At 43.3% G+C, this 18,921-nt stretch overlaps 1 protein-coding gene across 6 annotated transcripts; it reads right to left on the bottom strand.

Annotated features, from left to right (window-relative positions):
- Window positions 1–1,997: 1,997 nt before the first annotated feature.
- Window positions 1,998–16,532, bottom strand: LOC6627691 (uncharacterized). Of its 6 annotated transcripts, none has more exons than XM_032438236.2 (20): window positions 15,412–16,532; window positions 15,103–15,149; window positions 14,379–14,516; window positions 14,134–14,315; window positions 13,904–14,077; window positions 13,249–13,389; window positions 12,897–12,971; window positions 12,194–12,516; window positions 11,817–12,126; window positions 10,052–11,555; window positions 9,749–9,987; window positions 9,563–9,684; window positions 7,793–9,183; window positions 6,963–7,158; window positions 6,760–6,894; window positions 5,186–5,598; window positions 4,222–4,427; window positions 3,983–4,146; window positions 3,476–3,617; window positions 1,998–3,419 (listed from the first exon to the last, which is right to left on the bottom strand). In XM_032438236.2, exons 1-20 carry the CDS (start codon window positions 15,470–15,472, stop codon window positions 3,368–3,370), a joined length of 6,015 nt encoding a protein of 2,004 aa, XP_032294127.1. In that variant the 5' UTR covers window positions 15,473–16,532; the 3' UTR covers window positions 1,998–3,367. The 6 variants fall into 6 exon arrangements, with proteins under 6 accessions (XP_032294127.1, XP_032294128.1, XP_002052510.3 ...); XM_032438237.2 differs by having other exon boundaries at window positions 9,509–9,684; window positions 14,379–14,502; XM_002052474.4 differs by having other exon boundaries at window positions 9,509–9,684; window positions 15,412–16,531.
- Between the last annotated feature and the right edge of the window lie 2,389 nt (window positions 16,533–18,921).

Here is an 18,921-nt window from a genome sequence, read left to right as displayed (position 1 = left end):
CATATGAACATTCGTACCTATAGGTATACATAAATGCATACATATAAATGTATATACTTATGAATGTACACACACATACAAAAAAAAAAAAAAACAAAAAAAAAACCAAGCAAAAACACAAAAAAAAAAAAAACATTACTAGCTAAACATGAAAACTGCAGGGCCTACTTGAATTCTTGAGAATCGAGGAGGAGAGCACGTGGTATAAATTCGAAAAATAAGCGTTGTCTGCATTTGGTATTGGAAAACAAACATGCATGCATGCATATACATATATACACTATCACACACACACACCCACAAACATACACACATACATGCACACACGCACACATATATAATACTTATATGCTATCGCAAAAATAACCTGTATTATTAAATACTTCGTTTCATAAGCTAAATATTGTAAGATTGGATAGAATCTTACTGTATTTATTGCTAGTACTTATATATTTATATGTATAACAGAAACAATTAGAAATAAAACGTGTTCTATAAATGATAAAATATACAGATAAAGTTGAAAAATCCTCTAAAGTTAAAAGGCTGTGCAACCAACTTGAGTATAATTATATACATTAATTTAAATATTTTTGCCCAAAGAGTGCCTGAATTTAGATGCCTGATTATATATGCATGTGTGTGTAGGTTTCTACAGTTCCAACAGGTTGATGGTTTAACAGTCTGGCAACCTTTTCTCCCGCACATGTTAAACAACAAAGGTATGCGACTAAGTATTAAGAGGAAAAAAACGAAACACAGTCAGGGTCTTGGCGAGCTGCCACTGCAGAGTCTGTGGTCCCACAGAGAGGGAGTTGCGTTTGACGAAAACGCCTAGATGATGTTGATGATGCTGGTCAAGATGACGACGGTGATGATGACGATGAAGAACCACCAACTGTTTCAAAAGTGGCAAAGAAAATCCAAGAAATAAAATCAAAGAAACAATATAAGAAGCAGCAGAAGAAACACAAAGAAAAGGCTCAGACTGCGAGACTGAGAAAAGAAGAGATAATTAAGGCAGTGGCATGGGCCGCACAGTGGAACTAAATTGTTATTGTTGCCGATGTTGTTGTTGTTGTTGTTGTTGTTGTTGTTGTCAACGCCGTGACTTGAATCCGAGAGCAGTGGCAAGTTGCATGCAGCACATGGTAGAGGCCCGAATAGACACTGGGACAGCGACAGGGGCAGCTCTGGAGGCAGACAAGAAACAAAAACGGTAGCAGTCCCATAGGGCGAGCGAATTGTTATGCTAGTCGTTGACTTCTCGGTGCCGGCTGCCGTGTGTGCATATTTTGCAGCTCTTTACGATCTGAAATAAATTACTCAAAATTTGTGTTAAACAACCGTGCAGCTAGAGCCGCAGTCAAGAGTCGCGAGTGGCGAGTGGCGAGTCGGGCTGACAGGTTCATTGATCGCATTCGAAATGCTTCGTTTTGGTTTGAGCCTGACGGATTGGGCCAGGGGCAAAGTGGCAGCCAGATAGTTGCAGTTGCAGGTAGGACCCGAGTTCGTTGCATCATTGAGCCTAATTAATGATGTTTAGGCCCATTTCAATGCCCTCAAGCTGTCAGCAGTACCACAACTTACACATTTGTCATTGGCGTACTCTTAGACATGGGAACGGCTATCCTTAGAAGGAGCTCAACTCTACTGTACCTGTGGTAAAATTTAAAAATTGCATAGATTGAAGTATGTGTTAACTAAAATACAGTTGACAGCAAGAGATCGAATCGAACCGGTTTGAGCTCATATTTCCAGCTTATTACTTAACATGCATCTATTCTTGAATCGGTTAAGTTAGATAAAGAGAAGCTGTATCTAATCAAGAGTATAACACAACCACATATTTCACAAAATGTGCTTCAATAATATTGACAATAATTTTGTAATACGCCAAAAAACTTTTGCAGCATTTTGTAATTTTCTCTTGAATTAAAATATGGCACAATTTAACAATTGTTCTTGGTATATTCTTTATTTAATAGTTAAAGCTCTTATTTAGTGTTTTTTTTTTTTTTTTTTTGGTAATTGTTTTTTCTTTTTTTAATGGTTTGCTCACATTTTCCACATAACATAAAAATGGCTGTCACGCTGTCATGTATATATAATAAAGTATTCTCTAAATGAATCAGCACACACTCAATAATTGGATATCTCTATTTAAAATATATAAAATATATATACGCATGTGCGTGTGTGTGTGTTTGTGTGTAGCACTAACAAAATAAATTGCACACACTGATCCACAAAAGAAGGGAAATCAGCATATTTAAAGATCATATATCGCATATATGACAAAGTAACTACTGGATTGTGAAGTATTCAATGTACTCATAAAGTATTTGCCATATTATTATTGTGTCTCTCTTGTCACTCAGATAGATCGATCGATCGATCGATCGACTCACGCGAAAACAAAATGGCAATCCCAAAAAACTCAACCTATCAAAAAACTAAGCTTAGCTACAATGTGATTCACTTTCTTTCCCGATTTTAATGTTTATAAAAAAGCTATACATATCAATAATAATTGTGTCTAACTAATAAACCATCTTGTTTTCTTTTTTCTCTTCTTTTTCCGCATATTGTTGTAGGGACGAAAACCGTGTTTCTCATATAACATGCACATTAATTTTGTATTCAAATATTAAACCTTTCCAATACAGCCGCTTTTCGTGATAACTTTACTATTATCTGCTTGATGCCTGTGAAATTGGTCATGAGTAGTTTTTTGATTCCTCCCCAAAAGTTTAATCTTGTAAATATTATATCTCACTTTTTAGATACCCGTCTAACATGGATATCAATTGCCATGTGGTTGAGCCTTTGAATACCTAATTATCTCTCAATCGATAAAGCCTAATGAATTTTGTTTTCAACTCAAACACACTTTAGACAATATGTTGGTCTGCTATACGACTATATATATAAGTACTATACGCTATGTTATGCATATATATATGGTGTGTATGTGCATGTGTGTGTGTGTGTGTGTGTGTGAATGTGTGTATAACAAGACAACCTCACTAAACATAAGCTATAATAATTATATAACAAGAATACACACCAAAAATTCTCTATGGTATATTGCAAAATAGTTTTAAGCCTCCGATTCGACGATTGACTGCCTAAATTCCTTGTCTTAGTAGCTATAAAAAACTCTGGACTATTTTCTATATAATTTGTGTTTGTTGCTGTTGTTGTTGTTGTCGTTTTTGCTTAAGAGCTAGTTGGTAGTACCTAGTACCCGTACTAATGTCCCAAATATATGAATTCCAGACGTTAACTAATCCATAAAGTAGCTAAAGCTACGACGCTTGCGTCGGCTACTGAGCGCCGATCTGGAGCGTGTTTTTAACCTTAGTTACCCGGACTTGATCCACCGATCTATGGAATACTCCAGTGCGGATATCCAACTGCAAATACAAAATATATTACAAATGTAATCAAAATAAATGCTTAGAGATCTTACCGCTTTTTATCCATTTCGCTTTCGGTGCAGAAATAATAATGACGCAATTTCGCCTCTGGTGGTATTATCTCGAATGAGTTCTTCTTGCCGGACGCATTGGTGGACATCGAGGCCACTTTGTAGCCGTGCAAGCAGGCCATGCCTAGACGAAAACCAAATTGATTCACCAAATTTTAATTAATTAGCTGCATGCGTCTGCAGTCTGTTTATTTGCTAGACTACCCTGTAACACCAAAATTTAACACGAGTCTGATAGGGAATTTAGTAGACCTTTTTAGCGGACTATTAATATATATGTTCCTTATTATTTGACTTCATTCTCACTCCTTTGTTCCTTTCTAATTTGAATTTTAGCTGCACTTTTATATTATTGTCTTAAATTATAGTCCGCCGTATTTTTTATGGAGCTATTTAGCTTTAGTTTCCGTGTACAGGGTATCTCTTAGCCTATTGCACTTAACTAGACCATTCTAGAGCAGACTTCTTTATGGTCTGTCTGTGACTCACCGAATGCACTTTTGCTATTTGAATCTTGATAAAAATAGAGGCAGGCATCCTTAAGTACACAATAGCGGATCGACCAGCCGCACCACCTTGAGCCCAATTTGAGCAAATGCCCAAAGCAATCGGGTCGCACAATGTTGCCTGGGCTCTGGTACAGACAGCGGGCACTGTGAGGGAGAGAAGAGAGAGAGAGTGAGTAAATGAGCTGGCTGTGAGTTTCTTGAAGATCAATGTGCCCCAACCTTTTGTCCAGCCACTGATTATCCTGTGTGGCCGCCTGGCGCAGCAAATTCAACCATCTGTTGGCCAATTCCTCGGAGTCAGCGGCCACATACATGGGTATGCCCTCACCGGAGTCCACTTTGAAGGCATACGGCTTGCCTATATCAAGGGGGCACAAGTCCACAGTATGCTTGGCCATTATCATGGCACCCACGGGCTGAGAATCCTATTAAAAGAAATTTTAAATAACTTTTTTAAACAAGTTAAACAAGTCTAAACACATTTGCTAACAACAGACTTTTCCATTACGTTAATTACTTTAACTAAAAACATTTTAAATTTTACCTAAATTAGTTGACATAAACTAATTGAGTCAGTCTTATTTTTGATATCTTTATAAACTTAACTGACTCACTTGCTATTAGTAATAAGTCCACTGCTTAGTTTCCTTATGATCGATTATTAGGAAATCTTTCTACATCGTTCTTCAAATATCAAACTTATTTTGTTAAAAGATGAAATAAAAAAGTAAACAGCCCTTGAGCTAAAGAGCTGAATACTATGTTTTTAAAAGATCAATTCTATTATGATAATTTTCTTAAAAATTCATGAACAATACTTGTTCATTATTAGCTAAAAATAATTCCAATTCTTTTTGTATTTTAATACAAGAATTTATACTTATTATAAGCTGTAGCGGAACTTAAAGCTTTAACAAACTACCCCTAATATTAAATAAGTATTCATTGTTTAAGAAGCTCAAAAGTATCAAAACATATTCAATATTTTTAAAAATATATGGTCATATATCACAGAATGTTGTTATTTTCGTTGTTGTTGTGCCACTAGCTCATATTTAACTCAACATATTCTTCCCATAATGTGTGATATATGACATAAATAAACTTGCCGAAAGTGTTCTCGTAACTATTAATTCGAGAACTAGTTGGGAATCATATTCATATGTGTTTTTGTAAGACTTACATCTTCCGTTTTGTAGTAGTACAGACAGTTGTCTGGCCGCAGGGAGAACCAGCGTCGCACCCACTTCTTGGTATTTGGAGCACCTTTAGCCTGGCCGCTCTGACGCCACAGGTAGCCGCTGAAGATGGGCTGACTGGGCGGCTCCAGTTGCTCGTGCATGAGCACGCCAATTGTGCGGGCTACCTGCAGCTCCAGCTTTTCGCAGCCATCGTGGGCTATCTTGACCACCTCCGTGTGATGCTTGTCCAGCACTTGGACGCCATTCACCGATATGATAATGTCGCCAACTTCCAGGCCGGAGCTCTCCGCCGGCGTGTCGGGCTCAATGGCGGCCACCACCACCGGCTTGGAGCCGTGTATGCGAAAGCCAAACTCACCCGAATCGCTCTTCACCACCACCGTCTTGTCCACGCCTGCGCGAGGGAAACAATTAGAAAGATACATAAAGTATATATCATAGACTCATCTATAGATTTGTGCGAGATGTGATTTGTGTGCTTTTATTTCCGGACACATTACCGTGCGCGCCATTGCTGAGCGTTGATATGACGAAACTCTCACGTGCCCAGACTAAGAGCATTAGCTTTAACACCTCCTCAAGCTTGCGTCGCACCGAATCCGGCGGCGAATTCGACGATATTAATTCTGTGGCATTATTTGGAAAATTATTGGATTTAAGGCCCAGCGCTTGGCATGTGAAATGCGATTTTTTGTTTACCCACCAATCATTTGGATTTATTATTGTGTAAATATGTGTGTGTGTTTTTTTTAGCGCTGACGATCAACAACTGCCTTGAACACTCTGAACTGAAATTTGGGACGCGGCAGAATTTGCACTTTTTACATTTGATAATAACGAGATCCGATCGAAAGGTGTTCGCTCCGTCGCATCGGCACACAACAAAGCACGCACCGCAACTATTTTCGATAACAGAATCAAACATAAAAAACTATTTTTTATTTTGTATTTTTTTTTTTCGCTTTTTTCGTATGCCAAGTGCCGGTCATGAAAAGTCAGAGCGCCACCGACCCACTATCATAAGGAAAACGGCGTGAACAACCGGGTGAATGCCGAAGCCCAAATACCCTTGTTTCGAAATATACGTATGGCAAACCTTTCATGCAAGTACTATGATTATATGATGATTCTTTTGGAAATATATGCTATTAAACATTTTTTTGCAAATGCTTAAATTAAAGGGAGTCTCTATGGTACAATTTTTTGGCCGTATAGTTTGCCATTTGGTTTCGAATTTTGAAGCTTAAATATGCTTCAATAATATTTTCAAAATTCCGAACATTTTAATTAAAAGTCTCCCTCATACAAATTTTCGAATATAAGAGGAGTAGCTTTTTGATTATAATATATACGTATTTTAAGACAATTGATTTATACCGAAACTTGAAGATTCATAGAAAAATATTTATCACAACACGAGGTCTAATATAATTAGAATAACCTTTGTAAGGGCATACAACGCGCTCTCTCGTGGCTCTTTTTGTACAATTCAACGCGCACGTTGTGCCAAATATAGAAAACAATACAGGGTGTTCCCTGCAGTACACACACTTACGGAAGTTGTTGTGCTTCTGGCGATGATACATTTCGAGTGTGCAGCGACGCTGAACCAGACGATGCAAGATCACCTGATACTTGGCATGAAAGCCCTTCTCCGACTCAGTGGAGGCGCGACGCTCGCGGGAGCGATCTGCAAAGGCATTTAATGAATTCTCAAATTAACGGGCTTGAAAACCAACGAAAGCGTAGAGAACCCACCGAAGCACTGGTGATCCAGTTGCGTCCACAGATCATCGTCGGTTAGGCGCGTGTAGCGACCCGCATCGTAGTGACCTTTATAGATGATATGCTGACTTTGCTCCGTGTTGATATCGGGCAGTACGCAGGGACTGGAGCCGGCGGGTCGCAGTATGGGTGTATTGGGTAGACTAGGCGCGCGGCCACGTTCCTCGCTCTGCACAGGTTAATATACATTTTGTTAGTCTTGCAGAGACCATGAAATATGTAAGGCACATATACAAAAATAAATAATAAATAAAAAAAATATAAATAATAAATCATAAATAATAGATCAATTAATAAGAATAAATACATACACTTTCTTGATCAGTCTTAACAGCCCTGAAACCTAATTTCAAAATGAATTAGTTCCTCAGTCTTGAAACGACATGAAATTTGCATAGGTTGTTCTTTCTGCTGTCGGAATCGGAAGACTCGGAGCATTATATCATATAGCTCGCATACGAACAATGAGCTAAAATAGAATGAATGTAGCCTAATCAACGTAGGCAATTACGAGTTCTACCATTCTATTTACATATGAATAACATTTGATCAACATCTGAATAGTATTTGATATAACTCTATTGGAAGAATCGGTTGAAAGCTGAGATCTGTCAGGAAGTAAGTATAACATTACGTATATTGGAAATCATCTCAGATCGTGAGGCTCACAGGAACAATTGATCAGAAATAAAGATATGAAATAAAACACATGTCTACTAGGGAATCTAATCATCGACGTGCCGATAATAGCCGTTCTCTTTTTCTATGGAATTTGCCTCTCTCTTTTCTCCCGCATAGCTCACCTTGGCGCGTATGTTCTCTTGCCTGGTCTTGTAGTGTCTGCCTCGTTCGCCATGGTATCGCTCCTCGGATCGAAAGCGTTTATCCATTTTCTTGTACAACCGCTGGGTGGTCTTCGTGGTCACCGGCGAGTCAGCGAAATCTGAGGGCGGCTTCACAATGTCCGCTTCCTGTTCGATGTAGGGTATGGACTCAACGGAGTCGCCGGCAAGTTCGCTGACTGTATTGTTGTGTTGCTTGCCCTCCATATCCTTGCCGCAGTGCAGGCAGTGTCCCTGCTCCGTGCTGGCCGCATTGCCATCGGCCTCGCTGTAGAAGACCGAGTCCGAGCCGGGCGACACGGAGCGCAGTGATTCAATGGACTTCGCCTTGAGCTGGCCCGCCTCGGAGGCGGATTTGGTAACGGGCACCGACACGGTAGCGGGCAGCTTGGGCGATAGTAGCGCTGTGGGCGTGGCGCAGCTATGTGGCTTTCTAACAGTGGGCGGTGGTGCCGCCTGATCCTGCAGCGTGGCAGTGCCCGTGGAGGAGGCCGATGTGGTTGTCGTAGTGGCCGCCGCACTACTTGTTGTTGTTGCGGAGCTGGGCCTCGGTCCCATTGTACTGGTCATGCTGGCATCCAGAAGCAGCTCTGTATCGCCGCTGACGCTGCTCAGGCCATAAATGGTGGGTGTGGCACGCGTGCGTCTAGCGGCAGCCGCAGCAAGCACATCCTCCCTGGAGCTCTTGCGCAGCTGTCGCCGTATCTTGGGGCGGAAACGTTTCATCTTGCTGGGACTGCCGCCCTCGAGAATGCCAGCGCTGTGCTGCTCCGGTGACTGCTGCTTGGCGGCGCCGCTAGGCTTCTTGATGGGACTGGTGAGGGCGCGCATGTTCTCTTTCTCGATGTCCAGCTTCATGCAGGTTTTGCGTCGCTTGCGCTCGTCATCCTGCCGCTGGCGACGCGACTTGCAGCTGGGCGGCCCCTGCTCCTCGTCGTCCTCATCATGCGGACTCTCATAGTAGCCGGAGGAGGAGTAACGTACCTCGCTGCGCTCGTCCTCCGAAATGGATTCCGGCTTGGGCTTCGGCGCTGCCGTCTCCGCAGCGCTGACCTTCATCTGCCCACTGGCGGCGCTGCCAACTGTCTGGGGCTCACACTCCTTGGCGGGTGATTTGATGGCTTGGCCCGAAACCGGACAGCTGCCCGATGAAGTGGTGCTGCTTATGGAATGCGAGGGCGATTTCTTGGTCAGCTCAGCCGCCGAGCCCATTGGGGATTTCAGCTGTGCACCTTTCGCGGGCGGCTTCTCGTCATGCTGCAGCAGCTCCTCACGCATGGAGTAAAGTGAACTGGCGCTCTCGAAAGAACTGCCCGCATGGGTCTTCTCCAGCTGTGAGCTCTGAGTGGATACTACAAATGTGTGATGGAAATATTTCGGCATTAGAACAGATCTTTATAATGGACAGCTAAAGACAGCTAAAGCATTGCGGGCAAGGCGTTCGTCAAGCAACAACAACAAACTAGAGAATTGTGAATGTGGATGAGCTAAGAGGCATTAGGCTATATTAGAGGCAAGATTAGTACTAAGGCGGCAAGCGTGATTGGTGTGGGGATGAGCACTGACTGAGTCCGGGAATACGGCACAACATTCAAGGATGTAACACACACTTAGTGTTATGTGGACTACACACACATACACACACACAGATACACACAATACTTGGGAGCCCCAAACCTGGCACTTGTGTAGTCGACGATGAGCTAGTCGTGGTCGGCGGTGTCTTAATACCTGGTGTACGCTTCGAGGTATCCGTGCAGGTCGCATACTCATCTGTGTTTGTGCTGCACTCGGAAATGTCAGCGCTGCGCGCATAATCCGTGCCGGAGGGCAGAAACGAGGCGTCCGAGTGGCTAAGCGGAAGGAAACAATATTAAATGGATTATCGCATTGCGTTGGGCTGAGACTTCAACCTACCGCTGTTTGGGCACGCCAGACACATACATAAGCTGGCGGGCATCTGGCATAGAGCTTCTGGAGGCCATGCTGCGCTTGGGCAGAGGAGAGCTAACCGAGTCCGGCAGCTGATTGCTTGAGGGCGTGACGGCTATAGCGGGCGTTTGAATCGGTTGGGTGGGCGCCGTCGCCGGCTTTGATGTTGTGGGCGTAGGTGTCCTTATGATCTTCGGCAGTGTTTGGAGGCCATAGGTGGGACTCTAAAAGTTGAATGAGTGTTAAGAGCACAAGAGAGAAAGAGATTTGTGTTTCCCCAAGACTCACCAATTCCTCAAGGTCCAGAGCATCTGTGTCCACAGAGCTGCGCTGCTGATGCTGCAGCAGCAGATTCTTGCGCTTGGAGGAGGGCGTGAGCAACATATTGGAACTGTAGGAGCCATCGGAGATGTCCCTGTGCTCAGCCGTCAGCACGGTCACCTGGGACTCATTCCAGATGCCGTCGGAGTGATCGCGGGTGGTGTCGTTTGCCAGCGAGTCTGAGGATGGATAAGTTGAGACATTGGCCAGCAGCAGCTCATCGCGACATGGACTGGCCGGCGTGGAGGGCAAACGCAAGCTGGGCGCCGGACAGGCGGTGGCCGTCACGGCGGCATAGTCATCATCCAGGCTAACCGAGCGCTTCCGGAACTGCGTCCGTTTGTCCACCAGTTCGGTGGCCGCTGGCTCTAGCTTGCATGTGCAGGGCATGATATTCTCATAGATTGGTTCATCGTCGTCTGCTTGCGGCTGCTCCGAGTCGGGCTCGTGCTCCTGCTGTTCCCGCTCATTGGCATCATCATCCTCCTCCTCCTCTTCATCATCCTCCTCGTCGCTGGGCTCAAGCTCAACTTTTCTAGCCTCAACCCCGACTGGCTGCTTCAACTTGGGCAGCGTAAAGGCGGCCGCCTGTGCCAGCCGCTGTTGCTGCATCTTACGCATGGCTATCTCCGCCTTGTGCTGCTTGCGATGCTTCACTTGCTGCTTGGGACTGGGCTTGGGCGAGACGTGTGGCTTGAAGTCTATGAAGATCTCCTGTTCGTCCCGCGGCGACGGCTCCTTCGCAAAACAGCTGACTTTGTCGCGATGCCGAAACGAGCTGCGTGGCCCAAAGCCATCGATCAGTTTTTCTGTTTGCCCATAGATCGGCATGGATTGGCGGCGGATATCGTCCCGCCTGAAGGGTGAGTCGTCCATGGGTAACATTGACATGCGACGATTCTGCGCCGCCGCCACGACCTGCTCCATGCACACCTCTGAGCTGTAGCTCTCCGTTTCGTGTGCTCGCATATCCTCTTCCTCCTCCTGTTCGTCCTCGTAGTAATCCTCGACAGGATCATCATCGTTCTTGCAGTACTCGCTGGGCGGCGGCAGCAAATGAGGTCGCGTGAAATCCAGGGGAACGCTGTCCGTCATTAGCTCGGCGCACTCCGTGATGTGCTTGCACACATCGTGGCTGTGCAGTGCATCCGGTCGCCGGGGCAAGCTGTTCGAGAAGTAATCCGTCTCGGTGCGGGCGTGCGAGGTGCATGCCCGTCGTGGCAAGCTGTTGCTCTCGTAGTCGAAGCTCTCGTTCAGCGCCAGCGCAGCCGCATTCACATTTACGTACTCCACATTCTGCTCGCCCCGGCCCCGACTCAGATGCTCCATGCCGAGACCGTAGCTGTGCGCGTCCAGCAGCGGCGGCGGCGGCGTATAGTACATGATGTTGTTCTGTGCATCGGACAGTGTTTGCAGTGGAACCACATCTTGTGATTGGGTGCGATAAATCAAGTCGTGGGGGTAGGCCGAACTGAAAGTAAACAGAGAGGATGGAAGGTTAGTTGGGGTACCGGTATAAAGGATCTATGGAATCATTTAAGTCTGTAATTTTATCTAGACACAAGGCTGACTAGATACCAGGAAGAGATAAGTGGACATATTCGTAGGATTTATTAGGTGCTGTATGTAATGTAATGTAATGTAATATCTTTCTACTTAATTCTTTAGCAGCTTATATTCAACTCTTGATAGAAAGCTTACTGACCCCCATTTAACTGTTACCCACACTTACCCCTGGTAATGCTGATGCATCAGATCCTTGCCATTGGGTATCTCCGACAGACTCTTCGTTAGCTTTTTGCCATTCTGCAGACCGTTCGTCTGGGCGCCCTGTGACATGACTTTGATGCGATGAGGAGCACGTGGACTCATGGCCAGCAGCTGCGAATTGGAGAGACCCTCGCGACGAGCCGCCATCTCCGTTTGGGTTGCCTGCGTCTTCATTGCACTGCGGAACTTCTTCTCAATAATGAGCACCTCGGGACTAGGCGGCGGCAAAGCCACAGGCAGCGGCTGCGGTATAATCAAGCCCACCATATTGTCTGCGGATATAAATTGGGATTTCAGTAAGATGCCACAAAGTGGGTTGGAGCATTCGGCCAGGCTTACCTGGTAGCTGCTGATGCAGGTGAATGGGAGCATGGTGATGCTGACATGGCTGCAGCTGAACTGGAGCTGGCAGCCAGGTCTTCGGCAGCGTAGAGCTTTGCAGTTGTTGTTGTTGTTGCTGTTGTTGCTGTGCTTGCTGCTGATGGGGTAGTATGGGCTGCAGAGTCTCGTACATGGAGCCCGTTGCAATGATGGGCTTCTTGCCACCAATCAGACGCTCCTGACTGCGTGCGCCTTTCAAGCGGTCCGATGAGCGAAAGCCGGCATTGACGGTGTCAAAGCTGGTCAGAGTATGAGATCGGGCGAAGCTTACGTGCTTCGTTCTGTGGATCAAAAAATGTTCAATGATTAGTTGCGGGAAAGCTTTTTTAAGTTCTAGCTAAAGGTGACAGGCACTTTTACATGTTGTCTAGTGACATTTGATCTTCTTAAGCATCAGTTGCTGGTCTTTTCCTAGCTTTAAATGACAATAGCAAACCGAAAAAGTCAATGCTCGCTCTTATGTCCTGGATAAGGTACATATGATCCTTGGATATATTTTCTTTTTCCTATGAGAACTTAATGTTCGGAGAATCTCTATGGTAATATGTAGGAGTGCGAAATTGAACTAGCTGTCAGCTGACATACATTTTGACATGAACATGTGCTAAGATCGTGAACGAATGCGTTTCTTTATGGAAATAGTTTATTTTGTGCTACTCACCTGGGGTTGCCAGACTGTTGCTGCAGCTGCTGCTGTGGCATGGGCATTGTGGCATACGTGGGGCAGTGATACGAGCTGTGAAACAGAATATGGACCAAGAACTATTAGCAACTATTTGAGGCAAACGTATATATTGGGCATATAACTAACAAACATTGCTCTCTTTTCTCGAACTTTAGTCACGTGCAGACACATAGCATTTAAATAAATACAAACAAAATATATCATTTTTAATTAGCGCACTTTTAAAACGTTTTTCTTAATTGTTAGTTTAAGTTTTAAGTTAAAATGTAATTGTAATTAATTTAAGTTTAGATTTTAAGATTATTCTTTGGTTGATCACTTTACATACCAAACATTTACATTAGCGATTTGATTGGTGGTGTGTGATGTTGGTGGTGTAGGATGTGGTGGAGCGCATAGCTCGACATAATAATTCCGTAGCAAAACATCCTGGTAAAAGGATTCAAGTGGTGCTGTACAACAAGTTGCCCTTTTTACACATTTTGTTCATTTAGTTATTTGGATTTGGTTTCAATTTGGTTTAATTGGTTTTTAGTCGTTTTAGAGAGAAGTGGGGGAGGGTGAATGAATAACGAAAAGTATATAGGAAATATATTTTACAGCTTCTAGTTTGATTTTCGATTGTTTTTCTTTAGGTTTTTTGGGTTTGTGGCAATCGCAAAGATATTGTAGTGTAGTTTACAGAAAGCGATAGACCTTGAAAGCAAAAAGCGTTTGGCATTATGCAAAGATGATATGCAGGCTGGTTGTTGTTGTTAGAGTTTTTGTTGTTGTTGTTGTTGTTGTTGCATGGGAATAGCTAAGAGCAAGCATTGCAAGCGTTTTACATAGGAATGTCTTATGTATATATATGGGTAGAAAGATAGAGAAAATCAACAGATAGTGCGACAGTTTAAGCATGATCTCTACCGACAGTTTGGCATAGCATTTTACAGTTTGATTGGGCGGGGGCTTGCGGCTGCAGTACTTTGTAAGACTCATACCTTGTTTCCGTCTGATAGTCGCTGTTGTTGTTCATCTGTGCCGATTGACCTATCCAGCTGTACCGACCACCCAAATCCGGTTCACTGGACTTGCCGGTGCTCAAAATGGATGCCGGTTGCCGGCGAAAATAGGAACTATCCAATTCGTGTGTGTCCGTATAGTTGTTTTGATAGCTAAACAAAAATCAAATTAGCAAATACTGCAAAAACATTTGATTGCTTGGACGCACCGCGGATACTTCTCGAAGGGCGCATAGGCGGCCAAATTCTCGTCGGAGGGCACACGTCGACCCACACAGCCGCCCAGAAAACTGCTCGTCTGTGTCTGGCCGCGGCGCGACAGACAGCCAAAGAAACGCTCCCGACGCGGACGCTGCTCAATGCTATTCAGCTGACGATCTGTAAGGCAGTACTATATAGAGAAAAAAGAAAGAGGTTAGTTGTGCATAACTAACCGTAAGTGGCAGTCACTCACCTGTTCTCTTATGTCCCCGCGCGAATAGACGGAGGTGCGAGGCTGCAATTCGGTGGATTGTGTTTGACGCAAACGTCGACGACCCGTGTGTTCATCCTCAGAGTCGTAGCTGCGATCCATGTGGCTGGAATAGGTGGCCTGATAGGGATTAGAGATTGGAGCTAGAAACTAAACCTCAAGACTTTTTAATTGGCAAATGAAATATCTTTAAAAAATTACGCATACGCCACATGTAACGCGAACATTATATAATAATAATTATTATTTATTTAACTCAACAGAATTAGAGTTCACGCAATATGCGTCCTTTTTAATTGTTATTAAATTTGTTAAAGTAATTTTAAGATATTTCCTGTACACCATAGTGCGTATACGTAATAAATCTATTTCGCACTTTAAACTGCTTAAACATTGTTTTTTCTTATTTTTGCAAAGACACTTTACGCATTAAAAAATGATGGAAAACATGAGTTAAATTTATCTGGTTACAATTAAAGAATATAATTCAGAATATATATTCAGTTATAAACGAGTATTTAGGTTTGAAAACAAGTCAGGTCTATGAATGTGGTAGTAACATTGTCATAATTGTTTAAATATTCCTTATAAAACCAAATAAGTTGTTGCTAACACTTATTTTCCCAAGTTACGCCTTTTAATCTACTGACAACTGAAACTCATTCAATATTCTGACAGTGTGTTATATTTTTAGTGTGCAACCGACCTTCGTGGAGACCCCAATGTTGCCCAATGAGACGGCATGATGTAGACCTGCGAAATGAATTGTTGTTGAGTATCTGGGTTTGTTTCCATTAGAAAGGCAGACAAATGAATCACAATAGCAGCAAAACACACACACACACACACACACACATCATACACAATGCTATGTGATTATTTTTGTGTCTAAGTTGTGTGTGTTTTGCTGTAACTGTGACTGTAGCTGTAACTGTAACTGTAACTGCTTGTAGCTGTCTTCGAACTGACATGTTTTGCGTTCAGCGTCAGTTCAGTGACTCTCCCAAGGACTTACCAGTGCCTGTGGCCGAGCCAGTGCCAGTCGTTGATGCTGTGCCACGCAGGGCGATATCCATTTTGGCCCAAAAATAAATGTTAGCAGACACACACACAAACACGCACACACACACACACACACGCACACACACTGCGAGGTACCTTTGCTCGAAATCTGCTGAGGCTATATATAAAAGTTTCGTTGTTGCTGATGTTGTTGTTGTTGCTGCTCTTGTTGTTGTTGCTGCTGTTGTTGTTGCTGTTGCTGTTGTTTCCTGTTGCTGATGTTGTTGTTGCTGCTGTTGTTGTTGTTACTCTTGTTGCTATGGTTGCTGCTGCTGTTGCTGTTGCTGCTGTCAATTGATTAAAATTTACTTTGCTTGCAATTGGAGCTGCCTCAGTTGTTGTTGTTGTTGCAGCTGTTGTTGCTGCTGCTGCTGCTGTTGTTGTTGTTGTTGTTCTTGCTGTTATTGTTGTTGCTGCTGTCAATTGTTTAAAAATAACTTTGTCCGCATTTGGCGCTGCCTCAGTTGCTGTTGTTGCTGCAACATCAACATCATCATCATGCACGATTCAATATGTATAATTAAAACTTAATTTCGACAAGTTGCCTTCGTTGTTCTTGTGCATTCGTGTGCTATTGTGTTCTGGGCGTTGCACCATCTCGTGTTCCAAGCTTTTGTTGCTTTTATTTGGTTTTTTTTTTCTTTATTATTTGTATTTTTTTGTACACCTTTCAGACGCGCTGCGTTTGTATACCCAACTCTGGACTTATGCAAGGCAACAGCAATCGATATTCGAGGGGAGAGAAAACAGCCAACGCACTGTGGAAAATCACGTTTAGATTTTTGTGTGTGCGTGTGTTTGTTTTTTTGTTTTTTTTTGGCTAAAATGTGGCAGTTAATAGTCTCAGCTAGACGGTGGCAACTCCATTTGGCTAATGCGTTTTTAATTGTCTCGTGGAAAATTAGAAAATCGTTTGGCTGTGAAAATCACTTTGGGCCTCTGCGCCAGGCGTCTGCCTCTGCCTTTGCCTTTGCGTACGCTGTGTGTGTGTGCGTTGCTGCTGCGTGTCCTGCGAGTCGAGCTGGCTCCGTGCGCCGTGGCGTTGATGCTGGAACTGATGCGGAGCACTGCCACGGAGACGCACAGCAGTCACAGGCCATCATATGGAAACGCTGCCAGGATGCTGCGAGCACGAGAACTAGAAAGAGAATGCGAGAGAGCGCGCCGAGTGCGCAACGTGAGAGCGGGCGCGCCTGGAAGGCAAAAGGCAAACACAAAACAGATGTTTACGACATTCTTTAGGCAGAGGGTCCGGGCACAAGGGCGGGCACTGTGTGGCAGCAAAAGCGCAACAATGAACGGCGACAGCTTCAAAGACGCCTGGAAGTAGGCAACAGAGCGTGTGTGTGCCTGTGCGCATGCCAACGCAGCAGCGACGCCTCTGCCGGCTACTGCTGCTGCTGCTGCTGCTGCTGCTGCTGCTGCTGCTGCTGTGTCAACAAAGCCAGCACAGACAGTTGGCCAGGACACGGGCAGGACTCATCACGGAGCAGGCTTCGGGCTACCTCCACCCACCAGGCCCCTAGCAAAATTTCGACGACAATGCGGCGTGAAGTTGACTTTGGCATGCGATTGTTTTCGCACGGCCTCTGTTCGACGCGCTGACTTCAGAACCAACCCCCGAAATCCAAAAACGGAAGTTGAACCAAACTTGAATCCCCAGCAACGAGACTGCGATGCTCTTCCATGGTGTATCTTATGTAGCTTTCGAATTTTTATTTACACCTAATGAAAAACTTTTTTGGTTTTTCAACAACTTTCGCCTTTGTCTTATAGCATTTATTTAATGTTTTTTTTTTTTACTTTTCCGAATTTCACTTAGCATGTCCTTCGTATTATCTCGCATTCCTTCAGCTATCTTTGAATTCCATGAGGTGCTTCATCCTTAAAAACTCTTCGCTGTTATTGACTTCGTGTCTTGTCATTTTCAAATTAATTTGCCAAACCTTCTAATTAAACATTAAAAAGCTTCTTTGCCGCCTAATTTGCTATGCCTACCAAGAAGCCCTTCACATAATTTGTTCTAATTAAAATAAGTACCAATCCCTGTTCTACAGGGCTTTATAGAAGTTTCTTTTCTAATTTATATTGATTATGTATGGGTATTTTCTAAAGGGAGGTTTGAAATATAGCAGAAAAAATTGTGAATTCATTTGACAGATTAAGAATCAAAGTCTTATCTCTCTATTTATAAATAGCAGATATATATCTTCTTATCCTCCCTCTGAAGCTCTGAGAATAAATTTATATATTAGGTAAATTTTCAATGATTGCGCATTTACAAATAGATTAATCCATTGATGATTTTGATTTTGATTCAATATAACATTCTTGGTATATTCGCCGAATCCCCTTACAGACTTAATAGCTTTTTATCACTTTCATCCTCCCCCTATTCTCTTCCTTTACAGGCAGTTGAATCTGCCATAACTTTGATGTCTATTATTAGACCTAAAGGCCAGTTAGCATTTTCCAATATCTTAATTGATTTTATATTAGCCTGAATTCCAATCTAACTGTCATTTCGACGCTTATCTAAAAAATCTTAATGGATCTGACAATTTACAGCTACAATCTGAACAATTAAAGGGAAATGCTCCGCATTTTGTTCGGACGTAAAATATACACAACAGTTACCGTTGGATCTGTTTGTATAGTTGGCATACACATACATGAACATGTACACACACACACACACACATGTACGTATTGTATAAATAGTTGTATAGTCGTAAGACATTTATATAGACTTTGGCTGGCGGCACAAATTGTCTTATGCATTTTAGGCTGGCTTTACGGCTTCTATGAGGAATCTGTACAGTCTCCTCCTCTCCTTTTCAGCCAGCTAACGGCGCAGATATTGCCAGGCTTAACTGTGCTTTGTGCCCAAGTCAATATCAGGCAAATATTAAGCATACGCACAGTACGCCAGCATAATGCATGAAAAATTGAGCATATCATTGACGCCGTTCTTCTTGTCTGCATTGTTGTTGTTGTTTTTGTTGTTTTTGTTGTTGTTGTTTTTGTCTGGATGCTTACTTGCTCAACTGTTTGCAGTCTAGGCACGTTCCATAATGACGCCCTGGGTTATATGTAGGTATTATAAAGCGGAAATGGAGCCTGACTCTGACTTCCCTTTGGGGTCAAAGTTTTTAATCGTCTGGCATTAGAGTTTGGTATATTTTGTGTGTGTGTGTGTGTGTGTGTGTGTGTGTGTGTGCACAAATTGACGCTTTATGTTAATGCTATTAATTAATAAATAAAATATGACATTTTCGTGGCTAAGTTTGAACCTTTCCCTGGGTTTATTAATTTTTAGCACGTAATAAATAAAAGTTTATTGCGAGCACAGCCGAAAATCCTGCGCCGAGCTTCCCAACAGTCGAACATCCTGCATCCTGTGGCTAAGCCCATGCTGTGAATTTAATTTCGACCACTCTTCGCATTTGAATGCGGATATTTT

The sequence above is a fragment of the Drosophila virilis genome, chromosome 4, assembly GCF_030788295.1.
Source record: "Drosophila virilis strain 15010-1051.87 chromosome 4, Dvir_AGI_RSII-ME, whole genome shotgun sequence".
In the NCBI taxonomy this organism is placed as follows: domain Eukaryota; kingdom Metazoa; phylum Arthropoda; class Insecta; order Diptera; family Drosophilidae; genus Drosophila; species Drosophila virilis.
Note: the sequence above shows the minus strand (reverse complement) of the source record. Positions and strands in the feature narration are given on the sequence as shown.

What these genes read in the sequence shown, in the direction of transcription:
- LOC6627691 (XM_002052474.4), bottom strand. Translation starts at nt 15,472, where the DNA reads ATGGATATCGCCCTGCGTGGCACAGCATCAACGACTGGCACTGGCTCG. An exon ending in CCCTTCGAGAAGTATCCGCG is followed by an intron (nt 14,078 to 14,133) that starts GTGCGTCCAAGC and finishes ATTTTTGTTTAG; the next exon opens with CTATCAAAACAACTATACGG. An exon ending in GTCGACTACACAAGTGCCAG is followed by an intron (nt 9,184 to 9,508) that starts GTTTGGGGCTCC and finishes ACACATTTGTAG; the next exon opens with TATCCACTCAGAGCTCACAG.